The 20,102-nt window shown below is 44.3% G+C and overlaps 1 protein-coding gene across 3 annotated transcripts in view; it reads left to right on the forward strand.

Annotated features, from left to right (window-relative positions):
* LOC140485990 (E3 ubiquitin-protein ligase Midline-1) overlaps positions 1–20,102 on the forward strand; it is a 353,278-nt gene that overhangs the window by 295,000 nt on the left and 38,176 nt on the right. For all 3 annotated transcript variants that reach the window (XM_072584490.1, XM_072584491.1, XM_072584489.1), the window contains exon 4: positions 16,515–16,622. In XM_072584490.1, the coding sequence (XP_072440591.1) occupies positions 16,515–16,622 (108 nt within the window). The remainder of the gene's footprint in view (positions 1–16,514; positions 16,623–20,102) is intronic.

Raw genomic sequence — 20,102 nt, forward strand, 5'->3', positions numbered from 1 at the left:
GGTGGGATTCAGAGAGAATGTTCAACAGGGAAGATAAACGGCCAAAATTAGAAGAGACAGTAAGTGAACTGGGAAAGCACAGATGTTATGAGACATTTTAGGCACTAGGGAGGTGGGCAAGGATACGTGGTATTTATTGTAATGCTTGAAGTTTGACAAGCAAAGAAGCTAAGTTGAGGGCACAAATTAAAACATGGGGCATGATTTTGTTTACCTCTTGTGAGATGTGTGCGTTGCCGGCTAGGCCCAGCGTTTATTGCCTGTCCCTAGTTGCCCCTGGAGAAGGTGGGGGTGAACTGCCTTCTTGAACTGCTGCAATCTGTGTGCTGCAGGTTCCCACTATGCCCTTAGGGAGGGAATTCCAGGATTTTGACCCAGCGACCATGAAGGAATGACAATATATTTCCAAGTCAGGATGGTGAGTGGCTTGGAGAGGAACTTGCAGTTGGTGGTGTTCCCTTATCTCATCTGCTGTTGTCCTCCTGAATGGAAGTGGTCGTGGATTTGGAAGGTGCTATCTAAGGATCTTTGGTGAATCTCTGCCATGTATCTCGTCGATATTTGATTGGATTTATTATTGTCACATGTACCTAGGTACAGTGAAAAGTTTTGTTTTGTATGCAGTACAGGCAGATCATACCATACAAAGTATATGGATGGTACTGCTGCTACTGAGGATCAGTGGTGAAGGGAGTGGATGCTTGTGGATGTGGCGCCAAACAAGTGGGGGCTGCTTTGTCCTGGATGGTGTCAAGCTTCTTGAGTGTTGTTGGGTCTGCACTCATCCAGGCAAGTGGGGGGTATTTCATCACACTCCTGACTTGTGCCTTGTAGGTTTTGGGGAGTCAGGAGGTGAGTTATTCACCATAGTATTTCTAGCTTCTGGCCTGTTCATCATCATTGTGTTTATGTGGCCAGTCCTGTTGAGTTTCTGGTTAATAGTAACCCACAGGATATTGAAAGTGGGAGATTCAGTGATGGTAACACCATTGAATGGCAAGGGTTGTGATTAGATTGTTACTTATTGGAGATTGTCATAGCCTGGCATTTGTGTAGGCAATGGTTACTTGCCACTGGTCAGCCCAAGCCTGGATGTCGTCCAGATCTTGTTGCATTTGATCATGGCTTGCTTCATTACTTGAGAAATCGCTAGTGCGAGCATTGTGCACTCATCAGCAAACATCCCCAGTCCTGACCTTGCAATGGAGGAAGCTAAAGATGGGTGGGCCTAGGACACTTCCCTGAGGAACTTCTGCAGAGATGTCCTGGAGCTGAGATGACTGACCTCTGACAACCACAACCATTTTCCTATGTGCCAGGTATGACTCCAACCAGCAGAGAGTTGCAACCTGATGCCCATTGATTCCAGTTTTGCTAGGGCTCCTTGATTCCACACTTGAACAGATGCAGCCTTGATGTCAAGTGCAGTCACTGAAACTTGGTTGAGAGATGATCAGGATTTGAAGCTCAATATTCCAGAATACACAGTCTTCAGGCAAGACAGGGAAGGAGTCAAGAGGTTTCAAATAAGGAAACCTCTTCAGTATTTACGAACGAGAGGGACCGTATTGTTGAAGAGGAGAGTGTGAAACGGACTGATAAGCTAGAAGAGATACCTGTTAGGAAGGAAGATGTGTTGGACATTTTGAACAACTTGAGGATAGACAAGTCCCCCGGGCCTGACGGGATATATCCTAGGATTATGTGGGAAGCAAGAGAGGAAATTGCAGTACCGTTGGCAATGATCTTCTCGTCTTCACTGGCAACTGGGGTGGTACCAGGGGACTGGAGAGTAGCGAATGTTGTGCCCCTGTTCAAAAAAGGGAATAGGGATAACCCCGGGAATTACAGGCCAGTTAGTCTTACTTCTGTGGTAGGCAAAGTAATGGAAAGGGTACTGAGGGATAGGATTTACGAGTATCTGGAAAGACACTGCTTGATTAGGGACAGCCAGCACGGATTTGTGAAGGGTAGGTCTTGCCTTACAAGTCTTATTGAATTCTTCGAGGAGGTGACCAAGCATGTGGATGAGGGTAGAGCAGTGGATGTAGTGTACATGGATTTTAGTAAGGCATTTGATAAGGTTCCCCATGGTAGGCTTATGCGGAAAGTCAGGAGGCATGGGATAGAGGGAAATTTGGCCAATTGGATAGAAAACTGGCTAACCAGTCGAAGGCAGAGAGTGGTGGTAGATGGTAAATATTCAGCCTGGAGCCCAGTTACAAGTGGAGTTCCGCAGGGATCAGTTCTGGGTCCTCTGCTGTTTGTAATTTTTATTAATGACTTAGAGGAGGGAGTCGAAGGGTGGGTCAGTAAATTTGCAGATGATACAAAGATAGGTGGAGTTGTGGATAGTGAGGAGGGCTGTTGTTGGCTGCAAAGGGACTTAGATATGATGCAGAGCTGGGCTGAGGAGTGGCAGATGGAGTTCAACCCTGCCAAGTGTGAGGTTGTCCATTTTGGAAGAACAAATAAGAATGCGGAATACAGGGTTAATGGTAGGGTTCTTGGTCAGGTGGAGGAACAGAGGGATCTTGGGGTCTATGTACATAGATCTTTGAAGGTTGCCACTCAGGTGGATAGAGTTTGTAAGAAGGCCTATGGAGTATTATCGTTCATTAGCAGAGGGATTGAATTCAAGAGTCTTGAGGTGATGTTGCAGCTGTACAGGACTTTGGTTAGGCCACATTTGGAGTACTGTGTGCAGTTCTGGTCGCCTCACTTTAGGAAAGATGTGGAAGCTTTGGAGAGGGTGCAGAGAAGATTTACCAGGATGTTGCCTGGAATGGAGAGTAGGTCGTACGAGGATAGGTTGAGAGTTCTCGGCCTTTTCTCGTTGGAACGGCGAAGGATGAGGGGTGACTTGATCGAGGTTTATAAGATGATCAGAGGAATAGATAGAGTAGACAGTCAGAAACTTTTTCCCCGGGTACAACAGAGTGTTACAAGGGGACATAAATTTAAGGTGAAGGGTGGAAGGTATAGGGGAGATGTCAGGGGTGGGTTCTTTACCCAGAGAGTGGTGGGGGCATGGAATGCGCTGCCCGAGGGAGTGGTAGAGTCAGATTCATTGGCGACCTTTAAGCGGCATTTGGATAGGTACATGGATGGGTGCTTAATCTAGGATAGAAGTTCGGCACAACATCGTGGGCCGAAAGGCCTGTTCTGTGCTGTATTGTTCTATGTTCTATGTTCTATGAATCTATTACAGCAGTAAGGAGAGATGACATCTTAGAAGGCTTCTCAAGATAAGCCTTATAGGTAGAACCAAAATGGAGTGATCACTCATTGGGAGTGTATTATAGTTCCCTAAGGAGAGAAGAGCAGATTAGTAGCCAAATTTTAGGGAAGCATATAATTAGCAAGGCTGTGAAAGTAGGAATTTCAATGTCTCCAACATTATCTCGGGTAGTCATTGTGCGAAAGGCTTGAAGGGAGTGAATTTTTGAAATGCATCCAGGGCAGCTCTTTAAGACAGTAGGTAGAAAGGAGAGAGTGAAGTCCAGGACTTAATGTTAGGTAATGAAGCAAGACAGTGATCGTAACTCAGTTAAATTCAAGATTGTTATGGAAAAGGATAATGATTCAATAAGATTAGATATGATTTAGGCAGAGTGGACTTGGAGTATATACTTCCTTTCTGGTAACTCTGTCTCAGAACAGTGAGATGTATTCAAGAAGGAAATAGGGAGAGTACTGGGCCAACATAGAGTCATAGACTCATAGAAATATACAGCTCAGAAACAGACACTTTGGTCCAACTCATCCACCAGATATCCTAAATTAATCTAGTCACATTTGCTAACACGTGGCCCATATCCCTCTAAACTCCTTCCTATTCATATACCCATCCAGGTGCCTTTTTTAAATGTTTTAATTGTACCAGCCAAATACTTCCTTTGGCAGCTCATTCCAAACACACACTATCCTTTGTGTGGAAAAAGTTGCCCCTTTGATCCCTTTTAAATCTGTCTCCTCTCACCTTAAACCTATACGCTCTAGTTTTGGACTCCCCCCAACCTAGTTAAAAGATCATGCCATAAGCCTCTGTACGTTCACCCCTCAGCCTCCAACACTCCAGGGAAAATAACCCCATTCTATTCAGCCTCTCCCCAGAGCTGAAATCCTCCGATCCTGGCAAACAAATCCTGTGAATGCTGGATATCAAGGGATATACGGCATTAGATTTAGAGAAAAGGTAAATACCAAGGGCAGAAAACAGTAAAGGGCCTAAAGGAGAAAGTGCAAGAGGGAACTTAAAAGGGATACAAAAGGATACTGGTGAGTAAAGTAAAGGCAAATTCCAAGTTGCTTTACAGATACGTTACAGGTAAAAGGATAACAAGGGAAAGAGTAAGACCCATTACAGTCCACAGAGGTAATTTGTGCATGGAGCCAGAGAATGTGGGTGGGTTCTAAATGAGTGCTCACTAGCGACAAGGACAATATGGATGTAGAAATCAGGGAAAAGGACTGTGATACAACTAAAGAAATTAGGATAGACAGAGAGGAAAGTGCTTTGGCAGGCTTAAAACTAGATAAACCATGAGGGTTGGATGAAACATATCCCAGGCTGTTGAATGAGGCAAGGGAGGAAATAGCAGGGATCTTGCAAATAATTTGCAATTCCTCTGTAGCCATAAGAGAGGTGCCAGGGGATTGGAGACAACCGATGTGATCCATTATTGAAAAAGGAAGTGGGGATAAACCAGGAAACTATGGGCCGGTCAGCCTAATCTTGGGTGGTAGGAAAACTTGGAAGCAATTCTCAGGGACAGAAGTAATCTGCATTTGGACAGGCTGAGATTAATCCAGAACAGTAGACATGGTTTTGTTGAAGGGAGGTCACATCTGACAAACTTGATTGAATTTTTCTGTGTAGATGAGGCTCCTACGTTTGTTGTGGTATACTTGGACTTCAACATGGTCTCTGATAAGGTCCGACATGGGAGACTGACAGAAAGGGTAAGAGTCTGCAGGATCCAATGAACTTTGGAAAATTGGACCCACGATTGGCAAGAAGCAGATGGTGATGTCTGAGGGACATTTTTTCTGACTGGATGTCTGTGTCCAGTGGAATCCATAGGGGGCCAGTGTTGGCGCCCTTGCTCTTTGTGGCTTATATCAATAATTTGGACTTGAATGTAGGAGGGTTGACCAGTAAGGTCACAGAATAAACAAAAATTGGTGGGGTGGTAAAAACCGAGAAGGTTAACCTTAGATTACAGGATGGTACAGCCAGCCTGCTTCAATAGGCTGATCAGTGGCAATTGGAATTCAATCTGGATAGGTGTGAGGTGATGTACTGGGCAGGACAAACAGGGCAATGGAATATGAGTGGTAGGATCCTGGAAAACACTGAAGATCCAAGGAACCTTAGTGTGCATGTTCACCAATCCTTTTAAGGGAGCGGGGCGAGTCAATACAGTGGTTAAGAAGCCATTTGAGATACATACCATTATTAGCTGTGGCATAGAATTTAAGAGCAGGGGGGGTAATGCTGGAACTGTATAAAGTATTGGTTAGGCCCCAACTAGACTGCAGTGTGTAGTTCTGGAATCCACATTATAAGAGGGCTGTGATAACATTGGAGAAGGTGGAGAGGGGACATGATTACAATGTTTAAAATTTTGAGGGGCATAGATTGGGTAGACAGGAAGAAACTTTCCCTTTGATGGCAGGGTCAATGACAAGGGGCATCAATTGTAGGTGAGGGGCAGGAAGCTTAGAGGGATGTGAGGAAATTTGTTTTTGCTTGGAGGTTGTGGAAATCTGGAGCTCACTGCCTGTAATGGAGATAGAAGAGATGCAGAAACCCTCATAACATTTAAGTAGCGTTTAGATCTGCTCTTGCAAAGATATACAAGACTCTGGGCCAAGTGCTGGAAAATGGAATGGGAATAGTTAGATGGTTGTTTTTCACTGGCATGGAGGTGATGAACCGAAGGGCCTTTCTCTGGACTGTAGGTCTCTATGACCCTGTGACCTGAGAATTTGACACTGAGCCATGGGAGAGGATACGAGGGCAGGTGACCAAAGGCTTGGCTAAAGGAAGAGGTTTCAAGACTTGGGCAGCAGATAGTGTAACTGCTCCTGGTGTCAGGAAGAATGCACAAAGGTTTCAAGTTGGAGGAGTGTGGGTATCTTGGAGAGTTGTTGACCTGAAGGAAGCTTAAGGGTGTGTGGAGCAGCAATGTGCAAGGGGAAGGAGTTTGAGGCACTGCCGGACTGCTGGGAGTCAATGTACTTCAGAAACAGAAATGATGGCTGAAAGGGATTTGGTTAAAATAGAGAGCGTGGAATTTTAGATGAGGTCAGGTTTACAGAATTTGGAAGGAGGATAGCTAGCCAGGGAACACTACAATAATAAGAACAAGTCCACACATGTCCTCCTTTCAATCTGTATTTGAATGTTGCCCTGTTCCATTGAAAATACCCATTCACTCTGTGTGAGTGTCTTTGTGAATGATGGGCGCACGTTGGAGGCAGTCAAGTGAGAAAATTGGTCAATTATATTTTACATTTTACAGTGTGTCTTGATCTGTCTCTTCTCCTCGCCTAATTACAGCTTGGACCTCAGCAGAAGTTATATTAACACTATCTGACAGGGGATCAACTTTAATAACTTAACCATCAATGCTCAGCACCTGCCCGAAAGCTCTTTCTGAATAGCTTCCAACGGACAGCGATAAGAATTGAGGCTGGCTTATCATTGCAGAAGTGGCTCTGTCAGTTTTAACCCTGGAGGGAGGCTTCCCACTGTCAAGTTCCTCGAGAAGCCTGTTAATTAAAGGAAGGAAAGGCAGTGTTGTTCTTTGGAGTGTTATTGTTGGCCCAGAGCCACAGAGGTTGCTGACATCTCACTGTGCTCAGGCAGATTTGTCTTTATGAGTTAAAGGTGGGGTATGTTATTGTTGGACCAATCGGCAGACATTCCCTCCAGTGCTGTGGAAACTATTCATTACACTGAATGGAGATGCTTTATGTTTTTCCTGTTGTGGTGGGCTTCAGGGGATTGAATGCATTTGCACCGTTCTCCCTGCCCCTCTCTGAACCTTGGCACATCTTGGTGACAGAGTGATCAATGTTCGAAACCGCGTTAAGGTATCAAGACTGGGAGGGTTCGTCATTTTGTTGATAAACCATTCCATCCTTACTTTCTCCATAGTGAGAGAGTGGGGCCTGCTTAAAGTGAGAGAGTCTATTAAGAAGATAAATCCAGTCGCACAGCCATATTGTTATACCTTTGTTGGTGCTGTGAGAACTCCCAGTTTACGGTGTTGAAGATCAGATTCCAGGGGAACTGGGATAGCTGGGAGCCGTGCAAACAAAGTTACTTTCACACTGGGGTTTGCAATTTCCCTCTTTGCCCTTGTATCTTTCCCTGAGGAGGACATCATCAAGGGCCAGAAGCACAGGAAGACGTCATTGGGCCTGCACAGACAGACAGGAGCAGCCTACTTTGGTTACAAGTAACCATAGCAACCACCTTCTTTAATCAGCCTTTTGTGCAAGAAGATCTGCTCTGTTCGCTTGTCTTCAGATCATGGAATCAGTTTGCTCGTAGCTGCATGTATCCATCAGACGCATTTTGTGAAATTGCATTAGCTTCTGGTTTCACGTCAGTCTTCATGAATTATAGATCCACAGGACATCAGAAGGGAACATGAAAAATGATTTCACCTCCAGATCAAAAGGGAAAGTTGCCATTCCTTTTTTTCTCAAACAGGAAATGGCTAATGCACATCAATGTAGATTTTATTTTTAAAACTGCGTTTATGGAGAATTATCAGTGGTGAATGTGGTCTGCACCATCCTTAAAACAAAAGGGGCAATGTTCTGGAAAGGTCCTTAATGAGATGAAGGAGTATTCATCCAGTAAATGGCATTGAATTTGAAAATGTTAAGAGTAAATAATTTGGTTAGATCATATTTCTAAACTAAAGATAAGTTTATCCATCATGTACAGATAAACACTACATAGGCAATGAAAACAGAAATTACTGGAAAAGCTCAGCAGGTCTGGCAGCCTCCGTGGAGAGAAATCAGAGTTAACCGTTTGGGTGCAGAACCCTTCCTCAGGACAGACCCTTCTGATTAATCCCTTCTGATCCTCCCTCAGAATGGTCATTGGAGCAATAGAAGCAGCCAGGATGGGGTGTCACTAGCTGTCACAGATCTCTAGTTTTCTTTTAAGCTTCTAAATTAGCAGAAGCTGCTGGAGTATTGAAGTAGAAGCTATTGTTTTTCCCCTCTCTCGGCTACAGCTAGAAGCAGGCTTTCTCTTCCTTTTCAGACACTTCATGTGAGAAAATCTGATTTCCCGATTTGCCTTTTTGCCAAGGGGTGTATTTATGGGATGTTACGAGATGGAAACATGTAATTAATAATAATTATTCTGTTCATTTTTCCAATCGGGTTATTATTCCCAAGTCCTTCTTTCTTCTGTTGTATTTAACTAGAGTGTTTGAATAAATTGTGATTTCCTTATCTTCTAGTAGTTCAACCAATTAAATTGGAACACAGCAGCTGACATTTACCTTTAAAATAAGAAGTAGTTTGGGTCTAGGCTACTTTTGTAACATATTTTGAGGGTGTCTGCTCTGGTGCATAACACTAGCCAGTAGAGGTATTGGAAGTTGGTGTTGTGCAATCTTTAATGAGTTACTGTACTGCATCTTGTGGATGGTACACATTGTGGCCACTGTGCATCAGAAATGAAATGAGTGAATATTTAAGCTGTTGCTTGAGGTGCCAATCAATTGGGTTGCTATCTCCTGCACAGTGCTGAGCTACTTGAATGTCATTGGAGTTGCACTCAGCCAAGTGGGGAGTATTTCATCTCCATCTTACATTATAACTTATAGGGGAGTCAGGAAGTGAGGCTTCCAACACAGAGCTGCTGTTATAGCCACATAATTATATGGCTGTCGAGAGTGAGTCATACTGAAGGGCTTATGCCCGAAACATCGATTCTCCTGCTCCTTGGATGCTGCCTGACCTGCTGTGCTTTTCCAGCACCACACTCTCGACTCTGATCTCCAGCCCTCACCGACTTATATGGCTGGTCCAGTTCAGTTTCTGGGCAATGTTAAGTCCCCAGGATGTTGATAATGGGAGGTTGAGTGATGGTAATGCAATTGAATATCATGGGGCAATTATTAGATTTTCTTTCATAGAGATGTACAGCACAGAAACAGACCTTCGGTCCAACCCGTCCATGCTGACCAGACATCCCAAACCAATCTAGTCCCACCTGCCACCACCTGGCCCATATCCCTCCAAACCCTTCCTATTCATGGAAGGCATCTAGATGGTTATAAATGTTGCGAGTGTACTAACCTCCACCACTTCCTCTGGCAGCACATTCCATACACGTCCCACCCTCTGTGTGAAAAAGTTGCCCCTTAGGTCTCTTTTATATCTTAACCCTTCTCCCCCTAAATCTATGCCCTCTAGTTCTGGACTCCCCAACCTGGGGAAGAGACTTTGTCTATTTATCCTATCCATGCCCCTCATGATTTTGTAAACCTGTATAAGGTCACCCCTCAGCCTCCGACGCTCCAGGGAAAACAGCCCCAGCCTATTGAACCTCTCCCGATAGCTCAAATCCTCCAACCCTGGCAACATCCTTGTAAATATTTTCTGAACCCTTTCAAGTTTCACAGCATCTTTCCAATAGGAAGGAGACCAGAATTGCATGCAGTATTCCAAATGTGGCCTAACCAATGTCCTGTACAGCCGCAACATGACCTCCCAACTCTTGTGCTCAATACTCTGACCAGTAAAGGAAAGCATACCAAATGCCTCCTTCACTATCCGATGTACCTGCGACTCCACTTTCAAGGAGCTATGAACCTGCACTCCAAGGTCTCTTTGTTCAGCAACACTCCCTAGGACCTTACCATTAAGTGTATAAGTCCTGCTAAGATTTGCAAAATGCAGCACCTCCCATTTATCTGAATTAAACTCCATCTGCCACCTCTCAGCCCAATTATTGGAGATGGACATGGCCTGGCACTGGTGTGGTCCAAATATTGCTTTCAACTTATCAACCCAAGCCTGGATATTGTGCTGCATTTGAACATAGACTGCTTCAGTATCTGAGTTGCGAATGGTGCTGAACGTTGTGTGATCATCAGCAAGCATTCCCACCCTCCCCAGAGGGAACTTAGGTGATGAAGCACCTGAAGGTGGTTGATCCTAGGACCTTATCCTGTGAAACTGCCCAGGTTCAAGGCCCACCCGCTCCAGGGGTGAGTAATAAGATCTCCAAATAAGTTGATTAGACACTATATATCCCGGGCAAAGATAACTGACCTCAAATAGCCATGACCATCCTCCTTTGTAACTTCAGCCCTGTCTTTTACAGTAATGTGCAGGGCACTCCGGTCACTGAAGTAGGGGGTATTTGTGGAGCCACCTCCTCCAGTGAGTTGTTTAAGTGACCACCACCATTCACAACTGGATGTGAACAGGACTGCAGAGCTTAGATCGGATCTGTTGGTTGTGGGATCACTTAGCTCTGTCTATCACTCGCTGCTTATGATGTATGGCATGCAGGATCAACTGTATTGTTGCTTCACTAGATTACCACTTCAGTTTTAAGTTAAAAGTCACACAACACCAGGTTACAGTCCAACAGGGTTATTTGGAAGCACTCGCTTTCAGAGCGCTGCTCCATCAGGTGGTTGGGGAGTATCTGATGAAGGAGCGGCGCTCCTAAAGCAAGTGCTTCCAAATAAACCTGTTAGACTCTAACCTGGTGTTGTGCGATTTTTAAACTTTGTCCACCCCAGTCCAACACCGGCACCGCCACATCATGACTTCAGTTTTAAGTGTGCCTGGTGCTGCTGCTGGCATGCACTCTCCATCAAACCAGGGTCGATCCCCTGGCTTGCAGGTAATGGAAGAGTGAGGGATATGCCGGGGCCTTGAGGTTTCAGATTGTGACAGTGTATAATTCTATTGTTGCTGATGGCCCACAGCACCTCACTGATGCCCAGACCTGGACTGCTCGATCTGTTCAAGCTCCACTCCATTTGTTGATTGTGCCACCCAACACAATGGTGGATCTCCTCGGTTTAAAAACAGGACTTCTCCCAAGGACAGCGCAATGGCCAGCTTTCCCAAATACCGTCATGGACAGATACATCCTCAGAGGGTAGATGGGGTGATGATGAGCTCAGACAGAGGTTTCCCTTTTCGTTGGTTCCCTTGCTGCCTGCACTAACCAGTTATGTCAATTAGGACTCGACCAACTTGACTGGTAGTGGTTCCATCCTGGTGGTGGACATTGAAATCTCTCACCCAGAGTAAATTTTATATCCCTGCCCATCTCGGTGCTTTTCCCAAGTGGTGTTCAACATGGAGAAGTATTGATACATCAGGTGAAGATGGTGGGTGCAGGAGGTGCAGGCAGTGTGGAGTGGTCCTTTATTTCTTTATTTTTCCACTTAATATTAAGAATGTTTGTGCTCTCTCTCTCTCTCTCTCTCTCTCTCTCTCTCTACCCACCCTCTCTCTCTCTCTCTCTCTCTCTCTCAAGTTATCTGCTATGTATCTGGAGTCACATGTAAGCCAGACCAATTAACGATGGCAGAGTGGGAGATTCAAGATGGCGGAAATCCAGTAGGTCTGCTTTGCTGAGCTCTGGACCAGAACCCACTCAAAGTGGGGCAGTCACCCTCACATTTCATATTTAATGTGCATGAAATAGCCGTTTCTTGACCCCCCTAGAACTATGTAGTACTAGTTTAAAATAGTTAAGAAAATGGCTAAAGGGAAGGGAGCACGAGGATCCCATCATGCAAGGACACCCTTGCAACAACAGACACACCCGTGGCCACAGCGTTGGCCTCTGCAACCACCCCAGGAGACTCACCTATGGAGCAGAGCCTGATCTCTGAGTTTGTGAAACTCCAAGAGAAGATCGATTCATCGATGGAGGAGACCTGGACCAGGCTTGAAACGATCTCAGCCATGCTGCAGAGGCACGACCAGGAGATCCAGTGCCTCAGGCAGCGTGTCGGGGAGGCGGAGCAATGGGCCGCAGTTTCCGAGACTGCGACGGAATCCTCAGCGGGTCGGGTTCAGGCCCTGGAACGGTGGGTGCGGGCCTTGGAGGAGCAGGTCGATGACCTCGATTTTTGAGGCCATCGGAAGAACATCCACTTGGTGGGGCTTCCTGAACGGGAGGAAGAAGGTCAGCTCGTCAGCTTCTTGGAGCAATGGCTCCCACAGCTTTTGAAGCTGGAAGTCGAGGTAGGCTAGATACGGGTCGAGCAGGTCCACAAGGTCGCAGTGCGCAGACCCAGGTTGGACCAGTGCCCCCAGCCGGTCTTAGTGCGACTCCAGCATTACAGAGATAAGCAAATGGAGAAGGATCCACAAGCTCTCATATACAAAGGATCAGGATTATGCTTTTCTAGGACTTCTCTCCGGTTGGGATACATAGAAGTAAGGCCTTTGATGAGGTAAAAAGGAGGCTGAGGGACTTGAATATCCAGTATTCTGTCAGATATCCAGTGATGTTGTGTTTTGGCCGCAGAGAGTCCGTGTTCAATTTTGGTTCACTGGAAAAGGCAAAGGACTTCTTGAATGCTTTAAAATGGACTGAATGGCTTGAAGTATATAGACAATTATGTTTATTTTGTTTCTTCTATGTAATTTGCCTGGTTTACCTGGTTGTTGGTGCGTGGTCTTGGTTTTTTTAATATATGTCGGGGTCATAATTATTTCCCTTTTTTTTGTCTCCTCTCCCTTCTCGTTACCTTTCCGTCATCCTTTGTTTTCCTGGCTTTTCTTTTCTTTTGTGTTCGTCTTTTCTGGCTTGGGATGGGGGGGGTGGTGGGCGTAGTGGAGGGAAACGGGGAGAGGTCTTTTTTTTGTTCTACCAGGAGTGCCGAGGATTACAGTATGGAGGGGACGGGTTGAGTGCCCACTTTTAATTTTCTTGTTATAAGATGCTGGTATCTCTTGTCTGGGGCGGAGGCGTGGCTTCAACTAGAAGGAGTCATGGTGGTGCTAATGGGAGGTATAAGCGCCCCCTGTGGACAAAGGGGGAAAGCCTCCTTTCATTTATATTATATGTTGGTATGTTGTAGAAGTAGCTGTTAGAAGTTTTGATTTGGTAGTTTTGAAAGTTGCATTTTTAAACTTGTACGCACTGTTTATGGTTTTCACTCAGCGCACTATGAGTGGGGTTCTTCCTCCCAGGGGGCCACAGACTGTTTCGGACAATCATGGCAAGCCATTCGTTTAAATGGTGCACCTGGAATGTTCAGGGGAGTCGCTCACCAATTGAGAGAAAAAAGATACTTTCAAGCCTTAGAAAAGAGAGGATCGATATTGCCTTGCTTCAAGAAACACATTTAACCGATAAGGAGCATTTGAAGTTGCAACAGGGAGGATTCGGCCAGGTGCTTTTCTCAGCCTTTCATGTGAAGGGTAGCGGAGTTGCTATTCTCATCCGGAAGAACCTTCCCTTTCAAATGCTAGGCCAGTTAAGGATGAGTCCGGGCGGTTCATGATTCTTAAAAGTTTTAATACATGGAGAGGAGTATGGGATTCTGAATGTATACTGCCCCCCCCCCCCCCCCGGGCACGTCCCCTTAAGTTAATAACAGATGCACTCTCTAGATTGATGGCCATTGGGGCACATCATACAATTATAGGGGGAGATTTCAACCGCATTACTGAACCCGAGGTGGACAGGATCCCTCAGGGTCTTGTGGATATGACCCCCTAATCCAGGCAGTTGGTGGACCTGAACAGGGAGTAGGCGTGTGGAGATGTCTTCACCACAAAGGTAGGGATTTTACCTTTTTTCACTCATCCACATAAGTGCTATACTCGACATGTTTTTGTCCCATCAACCTTTTTGAATTCAATGCTGTCTTGCAGAATAGGGAACATAGCTGTTTCTGATCATGCAGCAGGGTACATGGAGGTCAAGGCTGGTGGTAGCGGGAAGGGCTCCCAGCACTGGCACATGGAGCCTCTCCTCCTGAAAGATAGCAAGCTTATAGAATATTTTTTGTGGGAGTTTAAAATCTTTTGGGATATTAACTTAGGTACAGCCAGTAATCCATCGGTGCTGTGGGAGACCGCCAAGGCCTATGCATGGGGTTTGATTATTTCTTACTCTGCGACCTGGAAGTGACAGAGGGGAGAGCAGCTTGAGGCTCACCTGAAGGCAGCTGAGTTCACATACTTTGACAGATTGTCTGTTACCAAACTGCAGCAGATTACAGACCTTAGGGCTACTTTGAATGCTGCACTCATCCAGACAGCAAAGAGGAAAATCTGTTCTGTGAAACAGAGATTATTTGAGTACGGTGATAAACTGGGTAGATATCTAGCGTACTTGGCCGAAAAGAAGAATGACCCCAATCTATTACATCCATCGGAGAGAGCGCTGGTACTCTGACTTACAGTGCCAAAAAGACTAACGCAGCATTTAGAAAGTTTTATTTTGAATTGTATCGGTTGGAGGGCTGTGAGGACAGAATGAAGAAGATGGAATCCTTTTTTAAGACCCTTGGATCTTCCGGATGTAACCTCAGAGCAGGCATCTTTTCTGAATGCCCCCCTAAAATCCTGTCAAAAATGCTGCTGTTAAGGCTGGAGAGAGTATTGTCTTTTATTGTAAAGGAAAGATGTTGTGAAACTTGAAAGAGTTCAGAAATGATTTACAAGGATGTTGCCAGACTTGGAGGATTTGAGCTATTGGGAGAGGCTGAACAGGCTGGGGCTGTTTTCCCTGGAGCATCGGAGGCTGAGGGGTGACCTTATAGAGGTTTACAAAATTATGAGGGGCATGGATAGGGTAAATAGACAGTCTTTTCCCTGGAGTCGAGGAGTCCAGAACTAGAGGGCATAGGTTTAGGGTGAGAGGGGAAAGATATAAAAGAGACCTACGAGGCAACATTTTCATGCAGAGGGTGGTATGTGTATGGAATAAGCTGCCAGAGGAAGTGGTGGAGGCTGGTACAATTGCAACATTTAAAAGGCATTTGGATGGGTATATGAATAGGAAGGGTTTGGAGGGATATGGGGTGGGTGCTGGCAGGTGGAACTAGATTGGGTTGGACCGAAGGGTCTGTTTTCATGCTGTACATCTTTGACTATATAACTCTAAGTTTACTTACTACTGCTCCCAGTGGTAAGGAGCTTCAGTGAGATTGCGCTGAATGTAGTCATTTAATTGAATATAATTTAAGTTACCTTGCTATAACATAGTTTAATTTTATTTTGTTTGTATATTTATTTTTCTTCTTTTTCCTTGGTTATTTATTGAATTGTAGTTTTTGTAGAGGTTTTATTTTGGTTTTTTTTCATGTTTCGGTAGTTTTTCGAGTAGAGTAGTAGTTTGTTTCCTATTATTGGTATTATATTATGAAGTTGTCATGCTATTTTGTACTGGTTTTGTAATTTTGTAAAAAACTTAAAATCTTTTCTTTTTCAATTAAAATATTTATTGAAAAAAAACAATGGCAGAGTTCCTTCTCGGATGGATGCAACTCAACCAGGAAGGTTTTTACAACAATAGATTCATATTCTGGGGAAACATTCCAGATTTGTTTTATTAATTGAATTTAAATTCCTCCAACTGCTGTGTTGAGGCTTGACCTCTGTTCCCAGAATATTAGTCTGGGTGTCTGGGTTACTAGTCTGTCTTATAACATTACCACAGTCTTATAACATTACCTCCTCGAAGACCATTCTTCCTTTCGTAATAAAGGCAGCATCACTTGAACCACCCAGATCGAAATACAAACGGAAATATTTAAAGGTTTCAATTGCTTTTACATATTGTACTCCATTTGGAAAAAACACACTGTATTCCTGTTATACCTTTTAACATTGGTGAATATTCCAAAGGCACTTTGCAGAAGTAATAGAGTCATGGTTGGGAAGACTAAGTGTGGTGGGAGAAACCGCTGAAGCATTTAGAAAGGGGTTTCTAGATCACGGGGCTTATGTGGCTGAAGACAGATTGGGTGGGGAGAAAGGGGAGAGATGATGCACAAGACGGTAGATTGGGCTTCATGTGTTTAAAGGCAATCAAGATAGTAGGTCTTCATGTATGTCCATTAACACTGCTGATCATTTGGATCTTTCTTAAACCTCCTTATTTTATGAATAATATTGGGAATGGCCATAATTCTAATCTACAGGCTCCTAAATAAAAAAAGTTTTCAGTCAAGTGACAATTGGTAAAGAGGAGGTACATGTGATTGTGATAGAATGGGACTTGATAGTTCAGATTGTCTGGGTCTGAGTCAGCTCATTCGCAGGCTGTTGGTTAGGTTTCTTGCAACTTTTGTTCAGCACACAGTCATCTGACCACATTCCTCAATCACCAGAAGTGGCCCTGACAAATCCTTTTGGATGCATAACATGAACGGGGTCAGGTCAGGACAGTAATAAAGGAGATGGCCATGCTTGCTTACACGTGAACTGGGCCAGGTCAGGATGGTACTAAAGGAGATGGCCTTGTCTTTTTACAGGTGAACGCAACACGTCAAGAGGACAAGCTAACCGAAGAGTGCGACCAATTGATTGAAATCATTCAGCAAAGAAGGCAAATCATTGGCACCAAGATCAAGGAAGGGAAGGTAAGAGACCGATCACTACTGACGACTGTCATCGTTGACAATACATATGATGGAACAGGCTTGAGGGGCCAAATGACCTACTTCAGTTCCGACATTCCGAGATCCAGACATTTTTAATTAAGCTGTTTAGAAATGTGATTACACACCACAACACTCGAGCCCTTGATGTTGCTAGATCCACACTTAGAGTCATAAATTCATACAACATGGAAACAGACCCTTCAGTCCCTGCAGACCAGGTTTCCTAAACTGATCTAATCCCATTTGCAAGCGCTTGACCCTTATCCCTCTAAACCCTTCCTATTCATGTACCCATCCAGATGCCTTTTTAAATGTTGTAATTGTACCAGCCCCCACCACTTCCTCTGGCAGCTCATTCCATACACGTACCACCCTCTGTGTGATAAAGTTACCAAACCCAGTCTATCCAGCTTCTCCCTATAACACAAACGCTCCAGTCCCGCCAATATCTTTGTAAAACCTTTCTGCATCCTCAAGTATAACAACACGCTTCCTATAGAAGGCAAATATTCTGAAATGGCCTCACGAATGTCCTCTACAACAGCAATGTCCCAACTCGTATACTCAGTGTTCTGACCAATGAAGGCAAGCGCGCCTGTCTACCCACGACTCCACTTTAATGGAACCATGAACCTGCACTCCCAAGGTCTCTTTGTTCAGTAACACTCACCAGGACCCTACCATGAACTATATGATTCCTGCCCTGGTTTGCCTTACCAAAATGCAACACCTCATAGTCATCTAAATTAAACTTCATCTGCCACTCCATGGTCCATTGGCCCATCTGATCATTATTTTGTTGTACTCTGTGAGATAATCTTCTTCACTGTCTGCTACACCTCTAATTTTGATGTCATCTGCAAGCTTACTAACCATAACCTCCTTCACATCCAAATCATTTATATAAATGATGAAAATCAGTGAACCCAGCACCGATCCTTGTGGCACTCCACTGGTCACAGGCCCCCAGTCTGAAAGGCAACCCTCCTCCACCACCTTTTGTCTTCTACCTTGTAGCTAATGTTGTATCTAAATGGTTAACTCCCCCCAGATCCCATGTGATTTGACCTTACTAACCAGTCTACCTTGTGTGGAGCCTTGTGAAATATTTGCTGAAGTCGATATAGACCATATCCACCGCTCTGTTTTCATCAAGCTTCGTGGTCTTCAAAAAACTCAATCAAGTTTGTGAGACATAATTTCCCACACATAAAGCCATGTTGACTATCCCGAATCAGTCTGTGCCTTTCCAAATACACATACACCCTGTCCTTCAGAATCCCTTCCAACTATTTACAACTGACATAGTTCCCTGGTTCTCCTTACCACCTTTCTTACCTAATGGTACCACATTAACCAAACTCCAGCCTTCTGGCACCTCACCTGTGGCTATTGATGATACAAATATCTTAGCAAGGGGCCTAGCAATCTCTTTTCTAGCTTCCCACAACGTTCTGGGAAACACCTGATCAGGTCCTGAGGATTTATCTACCTTTACACATTTTAAGACTTCCTTTTCTGTAATATGAACTCTTTTCAAGGCATCACTATTTATTTCCCTAAGTTCACTAACTTCCATGTCCTTCTGCACAGTAAATACTGAGGCAAAATGTTCGTTTTGTATCTCACCTATCTCCAGTGGCTCTCCACGCTGACATCTTTGTTGATCTTTAAGAGGCGCTATTTTCTCCCTAGTTATTCTTTTGACCTTAAATGTACTTCTAGATTTGGATTCTCCGTAATCCTATTTGCCAAAGCTATCTCATGTCCCTTTTTGCCCTCCTGATTTCCCTCTTAAGTATAATCCTACTGCCTTTATACTCTTCTAAGGATTCACTCGATCCCAGCTGCCAACACCCAATACATGCTTCCTTCCTTTTCTTGACCAGCACCTCAATCTCTCTAGTCATCCAGCATTCCCTATCTCTACCAGCCTTGCCTTTCACACTGACACTGTCTCTGAATTCTTATTATGTCATTTCTAAAGGGCTCCCACTTTCCAACTCTCCCCTTACCTGTAAATAACCTCCCCCAATCAACTTTTGAACGTTCCAGCCTAACACCATCAAAATTAGCATTACTCGAATTTAGAACTTTAACTTTTTCATTAGTGCTATCCTTTTCTATAACTATTCTAAAACTAATAGAATTATGATCACTTGCCCCAAATAGCAACCCCCACTGACACTCCAGCCACTTGCCTTGTCTTATTTCCCAACACAAGGTCCTTCTCCAGGAGGTACACCTACACACTGAGTAAGACATTTCATTGGACAAAGATTGGGTCTTTTAAAGAGGTCTCAGCAACACTGGTAATGAGTCATGTCATTTAATCAATGGATTAAGAAGGTATCCTCAGTTTGAGTTGGATTACTTTGATAGTAAGAAAGCTGGAATTTCACAGCATTGGGAAAAGATTTAATTGGTTACCAGTCTGCTTTCTCATTAGTTACTTTTTACTACTTGTAGAGGCCCTCAGTGTGGATAATAAAGAGGAATGTCAATTTAAGATGATGATATGATGAATGCTGCTGCAATGCCTCTGTCCAATTACCCGCTCACTCCCACACCTAAATAGCAAACATTTTAGGTACTAAAATAAAACAAAGAGCTGCAGATGCTGGAAACTGAAAAAAAAACACAGAAATTGCTGGAGGAACTCAGTGTTTGTGAAGAGCAACACATACTTAATGGTTCAAATTCACATGGACTGGAAATGTTAACTCTATTTTCTCTCCACAGATACTGCCAGGCCTGCTGAGTTTCTCCAGCAATTTCTGTTTTTGTTTCATTTCGCTTAAGTGCTTAATGTGATGGGATGAGTGTCTGGTAGTGTCAATACCCCATATTGAACTCTAGAAAACAAAAGAGGGCTGCTGAGGAAAATGTACATCTTTTTAAAATAAAAGATGATTGACATTTAACTGTCAAGCCGCAGTTAAATTTTTAAAAACCAGGCATGTTGACTCTGGTCAAGTGCGTGTACATGTCCTTTCTGATGTGGAGGTGCCAGTGTCGAACTGGGATGGATAAGATCAGAAGTCACACGACGCCATGTTAGAGTCCAACAGGTTTATTTAAAATCACAGGCTTTCAGAGCGCTGCTCCTTCATCAGGTAAAGTCAACTTCATATGCAATTCCACTTCACCTGAGGAAGGGGCAGCGCTCTGAAAGCTTGTGATTTTAAATAAACCTGTTGGACTATAACATGGTGTATTGTGACTTGTGGACTATGTTCCTTCTGCAAAGAGCAGACTCCCGTGTACTAATACCTGTAGCTCCCCGTAAGTGCAAGAGGCTGGAAGAACACAGAAAACCAGGTGGTATCAGGAGGTGGAGAAGTCGACATTTCGAGTGTTACCCTTCTTCAGGCAACATTTGACTTCACCACCTCCTGATGCTACCTGGCTTGCCTGTGTTCTTCCAGCCTCCTGCTGGTCTACCTTGGATTTCAGTTT

Source organism: Chiloscyllium punctatum, chromosome 15 (genome assembly GCF_047496795.1).
Source record: "Chiloscyllium punctatum isolate Juve2018m chromosome 15, sChiPun1.3, whole genome shotgun sequence".
NCBI lineage: Eukaryota > Metazoa > Chordata > Chondrichthyes > Orectolobiformes > Hemiscylliidae > Chiloscyllium > Chiloscyllium punctatum.